Source organism: Enhydra lutris, unplaced genomic scaffold (genome assembly GCF_002288905.1).
Source record: "Enhydra lutris kenyoni isolate GAN:26980312 unplaced genomic scaffold, ASM228890v2 scaffoldscaffold2, whole genome shotgun sequence".
Classification (NCBI taxonomy): domain Eukaryota; kingdom Metazoa; phylum Chordata; class Mammalia; order Carnivora; family Mustelidae; genus Enhydra; species Enhydra lutris.
In genome coordinates, this window is record NW_019154086.1 from 22,075,063 (window position 1) to 22,097,576 (window position 22,514).

Here is a 22,514-nt window from a genome sequence, read left to right on the forward strand (position 1 = left end):
TTAGAATCACAGTACTGAGTCTCACCTACTGATTCCCAGATGGTTCCTACAGGTCACAAATTACAACAGAGATAAGCTGAAGCGAGAAGAAGCATGATGTAATTTAAAGCCACAAAGAAATCTCCTGAAAAGTCTGTTTTCTGTCTGACCTTCCTTCTGCCAGGACTCAACATGGCTTATATTTCTACAGAACAGGGTAGGGAAGTCAGAAAATATCTTTATAAACAAAGAGGGAATATTTTTAGTATTGTAACAGTAGACCTTTGGGTATGATGGGAGCCACATTTCCTGATTTTTGAAATGCTGTATGGTTGCTAGTGTTGCCATTCTTTTTCTTGAACGCAATCTTTACTATCCCCCATTATAGTAAAATACAATTGATCCAGAATAATTGAAGACAATTCTCATTCTCTGAACAATTAGATTAACTTAAGGTCACATTCCTTTTAGAAGGATTTCAAAATATTTAAAAAGGCAATGAAACATTCATTCCTAGCTTATGCCAAACAAAATATTGGTTGAAGCTTCAAAGGGGACTTAACCATTTCTCTTAACCACCAAGAAAATTCCTCAGCCATTTGGAACATTTCACTCTTGTGGTCAAAGATCTGGTACTTAGGAAAAAAAAAAAAAAAGACCTGGTACAAATGTCTGGTACAATGATTTGTTGAATTAACGACTACCTGAATGAATGCATACATGAATGGTTGAGTGAATGAACATGTAACATTTCCAACAGAGGAGCAGAGCTAGGCTTTAAGAACCATCACATCAGTGAACTCATTAGACTTCAATTTTTTTTCAGTTCAGGCAAAATATCAGCTATCATTTCCTGTTTATGAAACTATTAGTCTTGTTCAGTTTTAATTTCTTTATTACCTAACTAACTTTTCTTATTTGTTAATTGGCTATGAAAGGTCTTCCTCACCGTAACGTATATTTGCCCTAATGTATTTATAAAAATTTAATCGCTGTTTGTAATGAATATTTTTTTCAAGTGACATTTGAAAAACATGTTTCCTTCTTTAATTGTGCCATAGTCATAAAGTAGGACTATCTAAATGAGAAAAAGAAAATTAAAAAAGGAAAAAGGACCTTGAATCACATTTTTGAAGAGATACTCAATATATACTTTTATGTTTCTTACAATAGCACATTAGTCTTAATTTCCACTTCCTCCAGCATTAGAATGAGTTGCTTCCTTTCAGTGGTAATATCCATCTTGCTCACTACTTTTCCTCTATCTTTTTGCCATGTGGCTTCTTCTACAGAGCCATCAGCATTTATACGCAATTCTCTAAGTTAGCAAAGAAGTTACCATTGAGATTATCCAGCATTCAGAACTTCTCTAACCCACTGCTAACCATACATTTCATTGTACTTTTTTTGTTTCTAGTTAAATGGAGATTATCACAACTGATGTCTTACCTGAGTATTTCCTTCTTGTATATGTGAGTAACTCAAGGCCAACAACCACGTTTCTCTATTCTATGAGCTGTACTCTGTCTACAATGAGCATTTATTTGCACTAGAACCACAACAAAGAAAAATATTTCTCTACTAAACTCCAAGTAAATGGAAAAGAAGCCACATAACTTATATGTAGACTGCAGAGAAAAAATAGTTTCAGTTTTCTCTTCAGGTATTCCTGACATGCTCTTCAGCTAGCTGTAATATATTCTTGTTTAATTCACAGATTTATTTTGACCCTTCTCCAAGGTCAGATGTAACATAAGCATCTCAACATTGCAGCAATTGCAATATCGTGGAGAAGATTATTTGTGATAAATGAAAGCTAAGCAGGGGTCACTAGAACTCACAACAGAACAAAACATATCATCTCTTCTGTCAAAATGGAAAAATAGCCTTTATTTGAGTTACACAACTAAATCTCCAGTTGTTAAATATTCCTTAGCATTTGTCTTTAAAACCATTACAGTAACTTCAACAAATAGTCATTCAAAATGCGGGCAGTTTCGTAAAGCTTCAGGTCTCTTCTACTTAATTCTCCTACTCCCCCACATCCCCTTGTCTCCAGCATTGTTCAGAACTAACAGATTACAAAAATGTTATTTTTGTACTTGCCTTCTGCAGCTTGCCATCTGATTCAATAAATGGGTGAGTTAAGCCATTACTTTCAACCCACTTAGGCAATTCAGACACCATTGTTCTTCAACAACAATGAGGAAAGCCCTCATCCAGTACCATCCTGTACAACTGGGCAGCCACAGAATGCTACTTAATTCTCCCTGTGCCCCACACTTACTAGGAAACAGAACACAGATTCAAAGCACTTTATTTCTGAAGGAGACTGTTCCTCTGACAGGGATTAGCCAGCTAAGATGTTACAGGGAACAGTCCTCATAAGCGACTGCCCTCACTTCTGCAAGCAACTGCAAGTTCAGGGGGTTCCCAAAACCACCCTTATGTGTGATGACTTGTTAGAGGGACTCACAATCATCACTAAAAGCTACTGCATTAAAATCAGCCAAGGAAAGAAGGGCATAGGGCAGAGATGGGAAGTACCACAAGCAGAGTTTCCATTGTCCTCGGTGAAATCAGAGCATGTCACTTCCCTGGCATCAGCATGTGACAACACGCATAGACAGCTGCCAGTCAGAGAAGCTCAGCTGAGTCCCATATATAGTTTTTATTGAGACTCCATTACATAGATGTGATTGATTGACTGACTGATTGCCAACTTAGATGATTTCAATCTCCAGTTTCCAGCCCCTTTGGGAATGACCCAATGCTCCTACCAATGTCATTGGTCTTTCTGGTGTGGCAAGAGCCCCAACCTAACACTATCCAAGTGTGTCCAGCCCTTACCCTAAGTCATATTGTCAGACTATCCAATGACCGAAAGCCCCTATCAGATACCACATTACAAGAGCTGAGAGATTACCTTCCAGAAGCTGAGGTCAAAAGGCAAACTCTTTTTGCATAAGGTTAAATTCTTTACAGTACATCTTCACTTTCTCATTAGCCTTTGATTTGGAGCATTTATCTCAATGGTAAACATACTTGCTATGGTTGTAACTATGCCCTTAGGCATTCTGAAGGTCAAGGGAGATTTATATAATAAACTAGAGATTAAGAAAGCTAATTTATAGTGGAATATGCCTGCAGATGAGAGAAGGGAGGGTGGTGGGTGTAAAACGAAGCAGCGTCAGAAATACAGATCTTGGCATTATGAGCTTGAAGAAACATAGCAAGAGTTCTTTGCCTCACTGGCAATAATGAAGGAGTGGACTACCAACAACTACTTCTACTTGCCTGGAAGGCAACAAACACAGCTAGTTCTGCATCTCTAGGTGGAAAGACCATGAACAGTACATTTGGAGGGGGTCCTCAAAACTCCCCCTACAAGAGCTTTCTATCTGCTGACTGCCAGGGCTCTGTCACTATTTAGATTAAACATTGTTTTCACTGTTAAAATATGTTAAGCCAGTAGTATCCATGAATTCTTTAGTTTGAAGTTGTTTGCTGATAAATGTAATGGAACTAAATCCATCTGATGGATGAAAGAGAGAAAAGAGAAAAATATGAATTATGAAATCTGCATGGGGCCCTGAATGGAGAGAGATGAGAAAGAATTCCGCAACCTCACTCTGCCCTCTCCCTTTCTTAGCCCAGCATAGTACACAGTGTGGTCAGAGGCCCATAGTAAGCCCTGCTTACCCTCAGGCAGCTGTGTGACAAAACCATAAAACACCAGAGTAAAGATCTGGGTTGAAATCCTGGCTCAGCTATTAACAAGCTGTGACTTGGGCATGTCAGTTAAACTTTCTAAGTCTCTGTCCCCTCGATTCTAATTTGGGATTAATGTGAACTCCCTCATAAAGTGGGTGTGAGGCTTAAATAAAATGACATATGGGAAAGCACCTTGTTAAATGTGGTTTTTTTAACTACTATATAAATATGTTATCATTATTATTAGTTGAGCAGATTGGAAAAATAACTGTAGCTTTTTGATTTCCAAATTTGAGATTATATATGTATATATATATATATATATATATATATATATATATATATTCCCTCAAAACAACTGATTTCTACAAAATAATAACATTTCAAGAATATTATTTAAAATATATTACAAGACAGCCCCAGAAAAAAGGGCTATATAGACACCTGGGTCTGGAATACACAGGAATCTAGATATTCTTCTGAGAGAATCATAATATAGCACATTGAAGGCTCTGGAGAGTCCTGTAAGAATGAACCCAATATAAGGCTATTTTATACAGAATTTTCCAAACCATTTGGAACAAAGAAACTTCCTTTCCTCTAACATTTCTTAAAATCCAATGATAACAGTGATCCAGAGAGTACATTTTGAGCTTTTTTACGTGGCACCTTAGGGGTAACAGGCTGCTTTAAGATGAAACTGAACATCTCTCTCCCAGCTACTGGCTGCCAGAAACTCATTGAAGTAGATGGTGAACATAAACTTCTTACCTTTTATGAAAAGCATATGATCACAGAAGTTGCTGCTGATACTCTGTGAAGAATGGAAAGTTCACATGGTCAAAGTCAGTGGTGGTAATGACAAACAAGGCTTCCCTTCCCAATGAAGCAGGGTGTCCACCTGCTGCTGAGTAAGGAGCACTCCAACAACAGACCAAGGAGGACTGAACAAAGAAAGCTCAAATCTCTTCGGGGTCGTATTGTGGATACCAATCACACTGTTTCCAACTTTGTCACTTTAAAATAACGGCAGAAGAATATCCCTGAGCTCACTGATACTACTGTGCCTTGCCTCCTGGGGCCCAAAGAGCCTGCAGAATCTGCAAACTTTTCAGTCTCTCTAAAGAAGATGATGTCCACCAGTATGTCATGAGAAAGCCCTTAAAAAAAGAAGGTCAGAAACCTAGAAGCAAAGTGCCCAAGATGCCGCATCTTGTTACTCCACATGTCCCTCCAACACAAATGTTGGTACATTGCTCTGAAGAAACAGTATATTAAGGAAAATAAGGAAGATGCTGTAGAATATGCTAAACTTTCAGCCAAGAGAATGAAGGAGGCTGAAGAAACACACCAGCAACAGATTGCCAAGAGTCAGAGGTTGTCTTCTAAGAGAGCGTCTACCTCTAAGTCTGAATCCAATCAACAATGAGATTTTCTAAGAGTAACAAATAGATAAAATCAGGTGGCAAATCTCAAAAAAAATTTTTTGAGAAATATAGTAAAGCAGACTATTCATGTTTAAAAAAATATACTCTTAAAGCATCATGTTCTGCACATCCAACTTTTTACTATGCTTGACTGGGAGGTAAGAGAGTGCTCTGGGCAGATGCTTCTGTTGAGAACAAGGTCGGGATTTGTGCTGCTGAATCTCTACCTTCAATATCACCTAGTCTTTCAATTCTCTTGATAATCACTATTCTCCTCTCTTTGTTTTATCTAGAATTTGATTTTTTGTTTGGCATTATCTTCTCTGCTCTTCTATTTTGTCTCTTTTAGGAAATGCACCTTTAAATCACCATCAAAAAAGTCTGTCACCATTTCACTGGGTGCTAGTACTGTCTTGTCCGGAGAACACCACTGAGGTAGCAGGCCCTCCAGGTGCTTCCTCCTGTCTCCTATCCCCACCTTCCAATGCAGGCTCACCCAACTGCCCTGACAGCAAGAATCTTGAAGAGAAGTTTCATTTTTCTTTAGAAAACATAAAACATCCTAATCAGTTAAGGGCATTTTAATAACTGATTATCATATTAGTAGTTTCTAACACTGGCCAGCCTAAACTCTTGCAGAAGAGAGTGGAATGCTCCATTCCATTGATATCTATTACTAGAAGACTTTTATTATCAATTAAAGAATTTAATGTTTTCAAAAATAACTAAAAAATGAAATTGCACTACCCAAACCAAACTGATACATCCCCAAAGTCTCTGTTGACAATGATGTTGTTAGTGCATTTCTAGTTCACTATACCTAAATATAAATAAGCCTGAGTAAAAACTCATAACACACACACACACACACACACACACACACACACACACACACACAACTATATTTCAAATTCATATGACAAGCAAAAATTCATCTACACTATTCTTTTTAAAAAAAATGAACGGTATTCTGCAGTAGAGCATGTTAACTTTTTTTTATCCAGGATTTCTTTCTTCAAACTATGTTCATTAGGTTCCTTAAGAGAAAATAAGATGTGACCTTATAGTGAAAAAAAACAAAAAGAGGCAGTTTTATAACTTACCTTGTACCTACTAGAATAAGAGAAGTCTGATATTTTAAAAAATAAATTAATTAATTAAAAAAAACAAACAAAACACTTCTGGCAGCAAGAAATGAAAAATAAGAAATGAGTGCATGCAAGATTTGATGATATAACATTTCATCAATGATATAACATTTTCTTTTATATAATTTCAATGATATAACATTTTCTTTTCTTTGGGTTTCAGCCTCTTTCTATTGTTACATAGTTATATCTTTACATTTTTATCTTTTTTAAGTGTAATTAACATATAATATTATAGGGGCGCCTGGGTGGCTCAGTGGGTTAAAGCCTCTGCCTTCAGCTCAGGTCATGATCCCAGGGTCCTGGGATCGAGCCCCGCATCGGGCTCTCTGCTCAGCAGGGAGCCTGCTTCCCCCCCTCTCTCTGCCTGCCTCTCTGTCTACTTGTGATCTCTCTCTCTCTCTCTCTCTCTGTCAAATAAATAAATAAATAAAATAAAAAATTAAAAAAACACAATATATTAGTTTCAGGTGTACAACATTGATTCAACAATTCTATACATTACTTGATGCTCACCATGATAAGTATAGCCACCATCTATCACCATAAAACATTATTACAGTATTATTGATTATATTTCCAATGTTGTACTTTTCATCTCCATGATTTATTTATTTTATAAGTGGAAGCTGGAACCTTTTAATCCCTTCATCTATTTCACTCATTCCCACTCCTACCTTCCTTCTGTCAACCACCAGATTGTTCTCTGTATTTAAGAGTCTGGTTTTTTGTTTGTTTTGTTTTTTATATTCTACATATAACTTAAATCTTATGGTATTTGTCTTTCTCTGTTTGACTTATTTCAATTAGCATACTGCCCTCTAGGTCTATCCATGCTGTCTCAAATGGCAAGGTCTTATTTTTTTATGGTTAAATAATATTCCATTGTATACATACACCACTCTTCTTTATCCATTCATCTATCAATGGACACTTGGGTTGCTTCCATATCTTGGCTGTTGGAAATAATATTGCAGTAAACATACAGGTGCATACATATTTTGAATTAGTGTTTCTGTTTTCTTTCACTAAATACCCAGTAGTGGGATTACTGGATCATATGGTATTTCTATTTTTCATTTTTTTTTAAGATTTTATTTATTTATTTGACAGAGACCACAAGTACACAGAGAGTCAGGCAGAGAGAGAGAGGGGGGAAGAAGGCTCCCCTCTGAGCAGAGAGCACGATGCGGGACTCAATCCCAGGACCCTGAGATCATGACCCGAGTCAAAGGCAGAGGCTTAACCCACTGAGCCACCAAGGCACCCCCTCTATTTTTCATTTTTTAAGGAAGCTTCACACTGCTTTCCAAAGTGGCTGCACCAGATTACATTTCCATCAGCAATATACAAAAGTTTCCTTTTCTCCACATCCTTGTCAACACTACTATTTCTTGTATTTTTATACTAGTCATTCTGATTTGTGTTAGGTGATACTTTATTGTGGTTTTGATTTGCATTTCCCAGATGATGGGTGATTTTTTGTCTATTAGCCATCCATATGTCTTTTTTGGAAAAGTGTCTATTCAGGTCATCTGCCCATTTTTAATCAAATTGCTTGTTTTTTTGCATTGAGTTGTATAAGTTCTTTATATATTTTTTATATTATCCACTTATTGGATAAATGATTTGCTAATATCTTCTCCCATTTGATAGGATGCTTTTTAGTTTTGTTGATTGCTTCCTCCATTGTGCAAAAGCCTTTTATTTTGATGTAGTCCCAATAGTTTGTTTTTGTTTTTGTCTCCCTTATTTCAAGACACATATCCAAAAATAGATTGCTAATGGCAATGTAGAAGAGATTACTGCCTATGTTCTCTTTTAGGGAAGAGGTTTCAGGTCTTACATTTAGATCTTCAAACCATTTAAATTTATTTTCATATGTAGCATAAGAAAGTGGTCTAGTTTCATTCTTCTCCATGTAGCTGTTCAGTTTGCCCACTCCATATTGAAGAGACTCTCTTTTCTCCATTGTCTATTCTTATCTCCTTTGTCATAAATTAACTGACCATATGGGTATGGGTTTATCTCTGGGCTCTCTATGCTGTTCCATTCATCTGTGTGTCTATTGTTGAGCCACTATGGTTTTTTTTTTTTTATTATTACTTTAGCTCTGTAGTAAATCTTGAAATCTGGGATTGAGATACCTTCATGTAGCTGTATCTTTAAAAAACACTTTATATATGAAATGCTCCTCTTAAAATCTCAAGTGGCATTACATATCTGAGGAGTCGCAATCCAAACTATTTAGCTTGGCAATAATGAGTGGTGTGGCATTAATCTACATTTTTATTTGCCACAATTCCCAAGTCCAACTCCCCAACATGACCTCATTCCTGTGCCCCTTTAATGTGTTTCTGAGAACACTGTTCATCATATTATGATGATTGGTCTTCCTATCTCTGTAACTGGAGTATAAGCTTTTTGATAGCAAAGCTACATATTTCCTACACAAGTCAGAAACAGTCACTCAATACATATGTGTATAATGAGCAAAACTTTAAAGGAAGAGAATCATTAAGCTCACATTTTTTTGTAGGAAGACTCCTTTCTCAGCATACTGACCAGGTTTAAACATTAAAAAGTATAAATCCCTTTTAGAAATATGCCATCAACTGCATTTTTTATAGACAAGAAAGTATACATACTTTAAAGAAACAGCTTGCCCAGTGGTTGAAAGGACAAACTGGAGAGCTATCCTGCCTGAGTCCACACCCGGGCCCCATCATTTACTGCACGTATGATCGCAGCTAAGTGACTTAACCTCTCTTTACGTACAGGGGTGTCATCTCTAATACGTAACTATTCGTGACACTTAGCTTACGGGACTGTTGTATTAAATGAGCCAATATGCTTAAAGCACTTAGGACAACATTTGGCATGAATCATATAAGCCTCAGTGGTGCTGGGTCATTCTCCTCTAAGGCTGTCATATTTGTAGTATCAGGCAATTCTCGTGCAGCCTTTTCAAAATTGCATCTTATGTTAACTCACCCTGGCCATGAAAAGCTTACCTGTGAGGGTGTACTAGTAAAAGCATTTTTAAAGTTGCTGCTTTCAAATCAGTGCCTGGGCAGTAAATTTTCCGAGTGGATTCCAAAGAGTAGAATGCCCCTTTAGCAGGCTCACAGGAAGTGTCAGATAGTTATTGCTTTATTTTTCTCATAAATGGTCTACCCATCCCTTCACTGCACTTGTCCCAATTCCTGTCAATACTGTCTATCTTCTGCCAAGTTATGTAAAGCAGAATGCAGTCACCTTAATACGAACTTGCCAGAACCTTTTTGAGGGCTTAAGGCTCTAACGCAATGCATCTTTATGTGGCAAACAAAATGACACTGGATTTTACACTGTCAGCTCATGCTAAGAACCCATATCAATTTATCTCCATAATATAACCTGCTCCATTTCATACGATTGCCTTACAATGCTCATTTAGGACTGCAGATTATTAAGTGTGTTCAATTAATGATTTTGCATTTTTCCAAATTAAATCTTCTTCCCACACTAATTTTATAATTCAATTAAAATAGGCCATCAAGATTTCTTAGAATGATTTGCTCTTTATAAACCCTCTGCCATTTTTTCTCCATTGTCATTGTTTTAGTAGGCTTACTGCTGAAATGAAGCTGTGGATAAAAAGAAAATGTTTTCTCAACTTCCTATATTACTTTGCCAGGGCTGCTGTAACAAAGTGCCACAAACTGAGAGGCTTTGGCCCTGGCTCTTATCGTCTCACAGTTCGGGAAGCTAGAAGTCTGAGATCGAGTTGTCGGCAGGGTTGCCACTGTTTGAGGGCTGTTAAGAAAAATTGTCTTCCTGCCCCTCTGGTAGCTTCTAGTTTACTAGCAGTCCTCAGCTTTCCTTCACGTGTAGATGCATCAGCCTCATCATCTTCCCATGACATTCTCCCTATGTGTGTGCCTCTATGCACAAATTTCCCCTTTTTATGAGGACACCAATCACACTGGACTAGGGAACTGCCCTATTCCAGTACACTCTCATCTTTTTTTTTTTAATTTTATTTATTTATTTGACAGAGAGAGAGAGAGAGAGAGAGAGATCACAAGTAGGCAGAGAGGCAGGCAGAGAGAGGAGGAAGCAGGCTCACCGCTGAGCAAAGAGCCCGGTGAGGGGCTCGATCCCAGGACCCTGAGATCATGACCTGAGCCGAAGGCAGAGGCTTAACCCACTGAGCCATCCAGGTGCCCCCCAGTATACTCTCATCTTAACTAATTATATCTGCAACAAACTTACTTCCAAATAAAGTCACATTCTGAACTACTGGGGGTTAGGATTGCAACACACGAATTGGCAGGGGGCACGTATACCAACCTATACCACTTCCCAGATCCAAAATGCTCTTGTAGACAAGTCATTTTGAAAACTCTTTGGTCCAACCTCCTATTCACATAGAACAGATACATCATGCAGAGAGCTCACTGGATTTCTTGAGAAACCTACTGGTTCACTCTAAATCATACCTGTGACTCAACACCTAAGGTTTGCTCAGATTTCCCACAGGATGGGAAACAAGACAACAACAGGAGCCTTTTCCTCTTCACTTTGTGCATTTCCTCTAAGATTCTCAGATAATTAGGGCACCTGGGTGGCTCAGTCAGTTAAATGTCTGACTCTCGATTTCAGCTCAGGTCATGATCTCAGGGTTGTGAGATCAAGCCCTGCATCAGGCTCTGCACTGGGCATGGAGCCTGCTAAGACTGTCTCTCCTCCTCTCCCTCTGCTCCTTCCCCTTCCTTCTCAAAAAACAAAACAAAACCGAAACTCAGAGAATTTTCAGTCAATCAAAGGAAGTAATGCTTGGATAATGTTTTCCAAATTACAGATCACAGGCATTATTCCATGTGACTCTAACAAATAACAACCTAGCAGACAGGCAACTACATAAAGTATTTTTATAAAGGAACCACAATTTGAAGGTTAAGCTTATAGGCTCTGAAGCCAGAACAAATGGATATGGATCCCATATCTCTTTGCTTCCTGATTGTTTCACCACGTACCTCTGTGAGGTACAAAAAGAATCTTCACAAATAAGAATCTTCACTTCATCAACTTGTAAGGATTAATAATTTGATCCATATAAATTGTTTAGAATGGTATCTGGTATATGAAATGTGTTCAGGAAAATGTGAGCTATTATTTTACAAATGATGACATTGAGGATCAGGGATACAAAATGACTTCTTCAAGAGAAATCAGTGATGAGACCCAACCTCAACCTCAGAACTTCTGCGGCCTTCCATGTCACCAGACAGCATTCCTAAAACACTTCATCTTTAAAGAGCATAAACAGCACACTCTGAAGTAATGAAGACACTGGGGACTCTGACATAGGAGTAGAAGAACATCGAACACTGTTATATGCTCAAGAAATCCCAAATGCCCAGGGCACTTGGGTGGCTCAGTTGGTTAAGCATCCAACTCTTGATTTTGGCTCAGGTCATGATCTCGGGGTCCTGAGGATCCAGCCCCATGTTGGGCTCTGTGCTCAGCAGGGAGTCTACTTGAGATTCTCTCTCTCCCTCTCCCTCTGTCCCTCCCCACCCACGTGCACATGTGCACTCTCTCTCTCTCCCTCCCTCAAAAACAAATAAATAAATCTTTAAAAAAGAAAGGAAGGAAGGAAGGATGAAAGAAAGAAAAGAAAGAAAGAAAGAAAGAAAGACAGAGGAGAATGAGAGAGAAGAGAAGAAATCCCAGCAGCTGGACTGCCTGCTCAAATGCTAAATTTAGGGAAGGCAAAGTCCCCGTAGAACCCCATCAAATAGCCACTTGCGTGGACAGTTCTGAAATAGCTGGTTTGGCTGGAGCAAGAAAAGCTAAGGAACTGCTGCCCTGAACCTAAATAAAGCCTATTTTTGCCATATCCCACACACATGACTTACTGCAGTCAAGAGAACTCCTTGTATTAGTATTACTATTTCTTAAATTTGCTGTGTTTTTCATGTCTCTGGGAAATATTCTGTATCTTATGTCCAATTTCATATCACTGTTCTGTTTATCTTTAAGAATGAGTTGTATTTTTTATTTTCAACTCTTCTGAGAAAACTTCCCTCACTGCCTAGCATGATATAGATGGACCCTCCCCCTCTTTTCTTTTAGGACAGAATCATACTCCATCATAGCACTTGTGAACTACATTACAATCCCTGATTTCCTGGGCTCCATTCCCCACCACACTCAGGATACCATATTTGTGTTGGTATCTACAGTATCTTGCACAGAGCATGAATATTTATTAACTGAAAGAATTAATTAATTCATTAATTAATATATGAAAAAAGAGACAAGAAGACCTCAGAGTCCGAGCATCCAACCATTAGGCACATTATAATTCAACTTGACTTCTGACCAGAGACAGGGAAGATGGAATAAGTAAGTGATGATGAGAAAATGTATGACTTCGTATGTGTTAATGAAGCTCCAAGTTGTTCTTCCTGGATCCAGAGAATTAAAAAAGAAAGAAAATTCCGCCACCGTCTATCTAGCCCGATTTGCATGTGTTCAAATCTTCAAAGTATTCCCTTTGATTCCTTTAATCAATAGCTATTTTAGAAAGCTCTTCATTACTTCCTAATTGTCCAAATTCATTTTCTTCATTTTTCCTTATTAGAGGCAGATTTTTCAAATGAGTTAAGTAGATCAGTAATTCTAGAATCGTTATTAACTTCAAGCACTTCTCTCAGTTATTAGCATGTCCCTTCTCTCTCCAAGACTAGATTATTTTCTCCATTTTTAATAGGCCATCTGGTTCATTTTCTAGACTTTTTCCCTTCCATATATCTCTAATTAAGTCAACATTACCCTATCCTAAGACGAATCCATGTTTACTATAATCCTGATTCTAGAAACTTTATCGTATCTCTGGTTTTGGATGAAGATACAAGTGATTCCTTATTTGTTAACATGTCAAAAAATAAGTAAATAATTAGCATTTATTTAAATTTTAATGCATCCCAACCAAATATGTTTATAAAGTCAGTGCCATGGCCCACAAAACATTTTACAAATAATTTAAATGAATATTTTGATCCTTAAATATATTAAAATTAAAAATACACATATTCTTGACCCTAGCGATCCTAATTCTGGAAGTCTATATCACAGAAATAAAAGCGCCATATTATTGTGCCAAAAACTTGGAAACAAAGTGAATGCTCATCAATAAATGGGTGGTTGAAAATGTATGGTACATCTATACCATGAAATATTACGCAGTTGTTTGTATATGAGTACATGGGCATAGACAAAGATATAAAAGAAGATGTTACTGGGGAGGAGAGAAGCTGGAAGGAAAGAGGGAGAAAAAAAGGAGTAGGTTTAAAAAAAAAAAAAAAAAGCGGGGCATTCATGCCAAACAGTATATAGGATATAATCTCCTTTATGTAAAATTGCATATATGTGTATGAATATTAATAAACATAAAAGAATGAACTGAAAGCAACAGAGCTGCATTTTTACTTTATTGTATATATGGTAATGTTTTATAACTTGCTATGCCTAAAAATTTGAATTAATTTATCATTTGAATTATTATTTATATAATTTAGAAACATTAAAATTACTTTCACTGTGATATATACTATACAGAGAAAGTTTAGTGTCAGTCAGACCAATGATTATGTACTCAAACAACAGAATGCAAATTCAGCTGAATAAGAGATAGTTATAGGCAGTAACACCAGACTACATTCAACCGTTTGATAGGGTATATGTCCTATCAACTATATTCTTTCAAAAAAACATTCTTTTCTGATTTTCATGTTTAATCTACTTCAAGACTCAGTTAACGTCATTCTTAATTGGGGTCTCCATTTGTTTACCCAAATATTTGATTTCCTACGAAGCTTTTAAAATTCCTCTGAGACCCTTTTAAATTTATATACTTTGTAATATCTCATTTTGTTGGATAAATGTGATACCATGTAGGAGACGTCTAAACTCCTACTTCAAGTTGTATATCTCTCAGAATTCATCCTTTCTCTTTTTAAATTCAACAGAGCAGTTCTGCCGTGAGAGAAGAAATGTGTCAAAATCTAAAGATAAACACAATTGGACAATAATGTCAAAAAATGAAATGCAGACTTTGCAAAGGTATTTTGTATGGTTGGTCTCTCATGACTTCCAGAACTTTCTGGTGTATCAATAAACCTGTGAAAAAAAAAATACACTGATTCTGCCTACATTTAAGATAATCCAGTACTCACATCAACCTAAAATTGAAAAATAAAAAAATATATATAACTTGAATTTCAGAAAGGATTTTCATTACTTTGGTATATAAAAGTTAAGAGATTAAAATAATCAAAATATCAAGTACTGATATAGAAAACAAAGAATAAATTAACCCAGGTGTAATTTCTAAGTCATTATCATTACCATATGTCTCTTTAGTTACCTTTCTCCTCAGGGATTTGATGTTTTATAAGATTTGTTCTACCAAAATGAATTAACAAAGTAATAATTAATTTTTAAAATTCTTAATGAATCAATGACATGTGTAATTAGCCCATCACAGCTATTGATCAAAATGAGGAAACCAGCTTTACAGATGTTATTAAAACAATTTCTTTAAAGGAAAATAACTTGTTATCATGGATCAATGTATAATTTTTGTTAGCTTCTGAAAAATGATGAGAATAATTAAAGATATACACCAGACCTCAAAGAATACACTAACCCTTGTTTCAGAATCAAGATTCCATAGTGAAAGAATAAATTGGGGTTGAGAATCAGCTTCACATTAATTCACAAATTCATCAAAAAAAAAAAAAAAAAAAAAAAGAAGAAAAGAAAAAGAAAAAAAAAAACAAAAACAGCCCAGAAAAGAGTATCAGATTAATTTGTAAGAATAGCTTCCAGGTGACCCATGAAAAACGTGAGCCTTAACCTTACGCCAAGAGCAGAGGAGAAAAATGGGCACCAGTGATGAGCTCTCAGCCACCTTCCAATTTCATTCACAAAGATCCAAATAACAGATAAGAAAAGGCAAAAGAATCAGCAAAAGATAATGACCACAATATTTTTGTTAGCTTTTTACACCTATTTCTTTAGCTTCTATAAGATAGGTTTTATTTTGGTTTTTTTTCTTCCCTGAAGAGATAAATGCAGATGCAGTCACATTCTCTGGAGATTAGAATCAGATGATCAAGTCAAAACAAATCCTTTGAAAGCACCCAATCTCATGGCAGATGCAGTAAAAGAGAAATCATTAGCCGTTTCGAAAATTTCCTATACAAGAAATATTTCAAATGCATGTGTTCAAAATTGACAGTTGATAGAGCTCCAGCCTTGAAAATTAGGTTACTAAGTTTTGATACTTTGAGAATCAAGCAAATGTTGGGTTTTTTGTTTTGTTGTGTTTTCAATAAAGGGCACAAAAGTAGCAAATATCACATCACATTGAATTTGTGCTAATCCCCACTTCATCCACAAACCACAGATACCTCACAGAAAAATACTGTACCAGCACTTTCAAACCATTGCGCTGTTAAAGATTTAACATCTGAGGTCAGAATGAGGTTTTCTTATTAAGCTGCCATTTCCTTTACAAAACAGACTATTTTGTACTTACTGCTACCCTTTGAACTCTTATAGTGAATAATTAAAACTAAACTGCAAAGCATATTTTGTGAGGCTGAGTACCCTGTAGGTTGTAGGTTTTTGCTTAGTGGCTCATTTTAAATGCTCACCAGTCTCTGAGGGATAACCCTGCCATTAGTCTGAATCGACAAAATTGGCTGGCCCCTAAAAGCAAAGCAGACAGCTCCAAATCTTAATCAAATAGTCTTGTTGGCGACTCACCATATTGACGGTGGTGGCCTTGGAAACCCTCTGAGCACCGGCACCACTGGTCCTCACTGTCTGAGCACCTCTTTCCACTGAAACATGTCCCCTCTGCAGAGACAGCTAAAACCAGTGTAGACAAGGAGGGTGAGAGAACAAATGGAGTTGAAGGAGAAAAAGAAAATCCTCATCAGTATGTCACTAATGTAAATACAATCTGGAAATTGTATTTCCAGGCAAGATCACACAATGTTTTCATGATAAGGTAAGGCCTTACTGTTTAAAGCCATGTGGGCCTCTGTATGTAGTATCATCCACATCCCCTAGAAGCTTGTACCAATGCAGATTCTCAGACTCTACCCAGACCTACTGAATCAGAATCCACATTTTAACTGGATACTAGGTGATCTGTATTCATTTCCAAGTTTGGGTAGCACTAGGATAAAGAATTACCATGGAGAAGATGACCATGGGACCAAAACAATCTAAAAGTCAAGTGAGGGGGCGCCTGGGTGGCTCAGTGGGTTAACCCTCTGCCTTTGGCTCGGGTCATGATCTCAGGGTCCTGGGATCGAGCCCTGCATGGGGCTCTCTGCTCAGCGGTGAGCCTGCTTCCCCTCTCTCTCTGCCTGCCTCTCTGCCTACTTGTGATCTCTCTCTCTCTCTCTCTCTGTGTCAAATAAATAAATAAAATATTTTTTAAAATAAATAAATAAATAAAGTCAAGTGAGAAATACTAATACTTACCAGAGGCAAAGGACTATGACAGGTGTCATCAACAATATAAGGCAGTCATCTCACAGTCATTAATTTCCAGGAGTTTATAGCATTGTCGAGATGACATTGTGGGCAAATGTTTTCAACTGAGCTTAAACCAGCCAGCTGCAGTGGTCTCACACAGCATGCAAATACACCTGACCCTTGGTGAACCACTCAACACTAAGCCTACTTAACATGGGAAGCCTGCGGCAACTTCACTAAGATATTTCAAGAGCAGGAAGCACGGTGGGGAAGGAAGCAGGATGCCTACAAACTCCCTAGGGTACAGGATAGCAGGAGAGATGAATGGTTGTGCTGTGGTGCTGCATTGATTGCAACACACTGAAGCATTTTAAGTGACTTCACAATAACCATAAACACATAGGGAAGGGAGTAGCTAAACAGAGCCATTTCTCCGGGCATGAATGAACTCTATAATGCCATGAGTGCAGCTGTTTGAGTGCTGTCAAACATACTCCAAAGGTTCTGGAATACCCTCACCAGAGGTTTGCAAAAGGACTGCATACCTCATCTTAAAAAGTAAACTGCCTCCAGAGTTCTGCAATTAATCATGACAAGCACAGGTTGAGAAATCCCATTTAGATTTAGTACAGTGATTTCCCTCCAGACTTTTGAATCAACTGTGGATTACAAATTTGATGATATGGAAAGGGGCAAACAGAAAAGGGAGATAAAAGTCAAGGTGTAACCTGTCTGGCTTTAAATAAACTGTCTTTTAAATAAAGAGACAGAATATAAAGCAACAGTTCTCTGGGTTCTGAGTTCTGACCTATCATTAGGAATGCTTAGCAGAAAAGCTTTTTGTGCATTTTTTGCACATGTCAAATGTGAATTTTCAGTCCAAAGGGTTGTTCTGAATCTGTGGTGATTCTAAAGATGCCTAAAACTTGACAGGCATGGTATGATTGGAGACCAAAACAGGGAAACCATTAGTTCTCATGACAGAGTGTTGAACTGGAAGAATGAGAACTTACAGCGTGGGCAGCCAGGTTCATGGTCCCACCGGCTCCAACCCAGGCAGCACTTATAGATGGGCTGCGTGCTGTATGCTTGTCTGTACACGGTATAGTCCCCAATCCTGTGAAATACAAGAATCGAGCTCAATAATGCTTCCTCTTAAGGCAAAGCTGTTATTTTGAGACCATTAAAACATTTTCCCTCCAACCCAAATCCTACCATTTATACACACACACAAATATATTATTTGTTTATACTATACATGTACACAGACACACTCATCACTCATTACATACCCAACAAGATTATATAACTAAGATTCAGAATCAGTATAGGGTAATGAAAATTAAGAAAGATCCCCATGTCCTGTGGTATAAACTATCCGAAGGGTCACTCAAGCTCTCAAGAATGAAATCCAAAATTATGAAGAGAATAATGAAATCCTGAAGGATAATAAGGTACATGCTTTTCAACTGAACATGGAAGGCTCCTGAGCTATTGGTCCCAGTATAGCACACTTTCTTAGCAGTGGTGACATCACCCATAAGGGGATGAAAATTGGTTCTTGGGTGGGAGGGGTGAAAAAAGATCTTAGCTAATGCAGTGGTTTTGGGTCCTATAAAGGAGCACGGTATACAAACAGATAAAAGTATATCTGTGGTATTAAAACTTCACAGGGGAAGGGGACAATCTCTAAAATTAAAAAAAAAAATAAAATAAAAGAGTTTACAAAAGCTCCTTAAGGAGGCAATAATAAACACAAAGTTGAAAAGATTACACTCTTCAATAATGACCTCTCAATAAACCAACCAAATATCTCTAAACAGGCTAATTTTCGTCCCATCAGATCTATGTCATATATATTCTCTATCCCCAAAGTATTAACCAATTTTCTTCCCTTCACATACCTTTCCTCATATCCCAGCCCAAGGGATCATTATTCAAGGCCAAGTCCAAGTTCCACTCCCTCCACTCTTCCTTTCCCCAATATGACAATGTCTTTCTCCTCTCTCAAAAATGGAACCTATTATATATATCATTTTTTATGACACAACTTTTCACCATCTTGAAGTGTAATCTCATATTTTTATATGTGTGTATCTGCAATAGGGTTATAAGTACAGGTTTGCATACATATATACAAACAAAAGGGATATTAGTTTGGCAAAGATGCCAAAATTCTCTGAACACTGCCTCACCTCCAGACCCAGGGTCATAAGCATTTGCTTAAAAAACAAAAACAAAAACAAAACAAAAACAAAAAAGGAAACTACTATGCTCTTGAGAATAAAAATATAAAACATGTTTTACTTATTCGTGTTTGTATTCCCAAGTCTGAATGTCTATGTGGTGGCAGACTTTCTTTGGTTCAATCTAATATCAACAATGATTAAATCCCATGAGGGAGAACAGAAAATCTAAGTGAAAAGTCATTTTCAAAAACAAGTCCTCCAAGAACAAACATATTGAGTACCTACTGTGTACCAAGCATGGTATCACATATATTAAATATGTTTTCAGTTAATCCTCACAGTTCCATGCATGGTATTATTTTTCTAATTTTACACACTAAGGCCCAAAGAAATGTAAAAAATTTGCCTAGGGCCAAACAGCTAGTAAGAGCCAGGGGAAGTTTTCTGATTTAAACTTGATTTAAATTTCCTGAGTGCAGACCAAAAAAAAAAAAAGGCTATCTATCTGAAGTTTAAACACACACACACACAATATATACATGTCCATATTCACATAGTCTTTTTTTATTTAGTCCGTATTGCCAGTGTTCTGCTATTTCTATACAATGACAAATCCAGTTATTTACAAATGTTCCCAACTTTCCTTGATGATATAATAATAGTGATAGAAATGATGTGATAAATTCATTAACCTAAACCATCTTTTTTAACTTTAAATACATTGAATTCAGACCCGGTTGATTCATTTACATAAAAATTAATCCATGAGCAACTATTTGCATTAAGAGGTACTCAGATGTTTTGTAAAACTATTGTAACACTTTGATTAAAAAAAAAGTCCATATGAAGGCTTGACTCTGAAAGCACTGTACTGGCTTTTTCTCTCTTCTTCCAGCCTGCTGAGTTAATCCTAATTCAAAGGCCATAATAAAGTTAAAGAAGCTCTAGGTTTCAAAGAATTACAGGAGAACCAAGGGAAGGTCAGTGAGTGGTTCACAACCTGAGATGCCCTGGATCCAAGTTGTGCTAAATTTAGCAAACCAACACAATATTCCTTGTTTCTCAGTCTTCTGATCTTCAGCTTTCAACAATCTCTCATGCCATGAGGTAAAATTAGTGGCATCTAACCCAAAATAACTCACACATAAATGAGGCTTAAAGTGAAATAATGATATATCTTGTCTCTGAAAGAAAGTATGTAATAACTCTGAAAGTTCCTGGTGGGTATATCTCATACTCCTTTACTTCATTATATAATTATTTTCTAAAACTTACTGGATGAAAACTTTAGATGCAGTTGAGGCTTAGAATTTTGATTTTTAGTAATCAAAAGGAAATAGTGGAAGCACCCTTACCTTCTTTCATAACCACATATCTTGTGAGGCCAGCAGAGCCCTGCCTCCAGATCCGACAGCGTGCGTGAACACCTGCGCATACAGGTGTGGGAGTTCCACCACATTCCACCGCTGTTCTTCACAAACATTGGCCTTGGGGGGAAAAAAGAGTAGTAATGTGATAAAAGTAGATTGTTTCTCTGTGTATTACACATGAATCATTTATTCCTCCATTTTCCACAAAAGCTGGTGGTGACTGACATAAATACATTAAGTAAGAAAGAAAAATAAAGTCAATATAAAAAAAATTCAGGCCCAGGAAAAAGAATTATCAGAATAAATTTTAAAAACAAGGAGACAGGGATGCCTGGGTGGCACCATGCTTGGTAAACATTTCCTTCAGCTCAGAGGTCACGATCCCAGGGACTTGGGATCGAGTCCCATATCGGACTCTTTGCTCAGCTGGGAGCCTTCTTCTCCCTCTGCTTGCTGCTCCCCCCACATGTGTGTATCTCTCTCTGAGGAATAAATGAATAAAATCTTTTAAAAGATAATAAAAATAAAAATAAGGAGACATTTAGAAGATAAATACCAATATCATGAGTTACCTTATGCTTAGAAATTGTGAATTAAGTTCTGACCTCTTTGGTAGCTAAAATTAAAAAAAGAAACAATTGCATGCTTCTTTTTTTTTTTCTTTCTTTTCTCTTTAGAAGATTTTATTTTTACATTTGAGAGAGAGAGAGAGAGGGGGCACAATCAGGGGGAGCAACAGAGGGAGAGTGAGAAGCAGGCTCCCCACTGAGCAGGGAGCCCTGTGTGGGAAGCTTGATCCCCAGACTCGGGGATCATGACCTGCGCTACAGCCAGAGACTTAACTTACTGAGCCTCCCAGGTGTCCCCAGTTGCACGATTCTTACCATCCATGAAAAAAAAATCAGTCTAATTTAACAAAAGAAGTTAAATGTTTCCTAGAAATTATTTCTGAACCATATTTTCCATCGGCATGTTTAGTTCAGTTTCACACATAATGTTTGTTTAAGAACAAATGTTTTTCAACTGGCACTATTATATTCATATTTCCTCACAGAAAGTTTATACAAATTTACAGGATTTTAAACACATTAATTTTTAAATGTGTGGAGCTAAATAAAACTGACAGTGTGGAATGTCAGAGTTAAATTTTTTTTTTTAAAGATTGTATTTATTTATTTATTTGAGAGAGCGTACACATGTGGGATACACAGAGGAAAGGAAGGGGAGGGAATGGGAGAGGGAGAGAATCTTAAGCAGACTCCAGAAGCATGGAGCCCAACAGCCCAGCATGGGACTCAATCTCACAATCCTGGGATCATGATCTGAGCCAAAACCAAGAATCAGTCACTTAACCAACTAAGCCACCCAGGCACCCCTAAAATATTTTTTAAATGGAAGAATGCTTTGCTTAGTGATGAATGATTTACTACTCCATATCAACTGTTTTATATATGAAAACAATACCAATTATAAAAGCAAGTTGGCCCAACCATGCTAATACTGTTCAGGCATTCAAAGTCACCTAAATTCCATGTACTGACCTCACTGGGATCAGACTTTGATGTTCTTGCCTTCAGAAAACTCACTATCCTGTTAAGTCTCCATGCTCATAATCTGTTAAAAATCAAAATGATTTCTGATTCAGGAATCCTAGCCAGCCCCTAGCTAATGCTGGGAACTTGTCCCGCAGCACAATAATGATGCTGATAAGAACATCTAACAGTTCTGCCCACACTGGAATCAGTTATCCCACCCTGTACAGCTGCGGTCTCTTTCTGGGATCACTTCTTTCCAGGGCTCTGACCAAAGCTCACCACCTGACCTCACTTATAGCCCAACTCTCACTTCCAGAGATATTTCTGAAAGGAAACTCTTTGGAATAGTAACTTCATCTAAATTGAACAAAATTCATGTCAAACTTTACTTATGTGCTTGCATAGCCTATTTTAATGCTTTAGGTAAATACTGTAATAAAGCAATAAATGTAAAAACCACACATAATTTGGGCATCCATAATGTCATCAAAAATTGGGTACTGGGCCTAAAGAAAACCTTACTTTTCAAAAATTCCATTTCAGATTCTCTGCCTATACTCACATCTTTATGTGGGTTTTCAGGGCTCCCAACCAACTCCAGTTA

General features: G+C 37.2%; 1 protein-coding gene across 1 annotated transcript in view; it reads right to left on the reverse strand.

The window, feature by feature from the left end:
* LOC111149581 (EGF-like and EMI domain-containing protein 1) overlaps positions 1–18,357 on the reverse strand; it is a 481,942-nt gene extending 463,585 nt beyond the window's left edge. Inside the window, exons 1-3 of the mRNA XM_022506703.1 lie at positions 18,275–18,357; positions 17,830–17,933; positions 16,094–16,198 (exon numbers count right to left, since the gene is read on the reverse strand). Coding sequence (XP_022362411.1) covers positions 16,094–16,198; positions 17,830–17,933; positions 18,275–18,357 — 292 coding nt within the window. The remainder of the gene's footprint in view (positions 1–16,093; positions 16,199–17,829; positions 17,934–18,274) is intronic.
* Between the last annotated feature and the right edge of the window lie 4,157 nt (positions 18,358–22,514).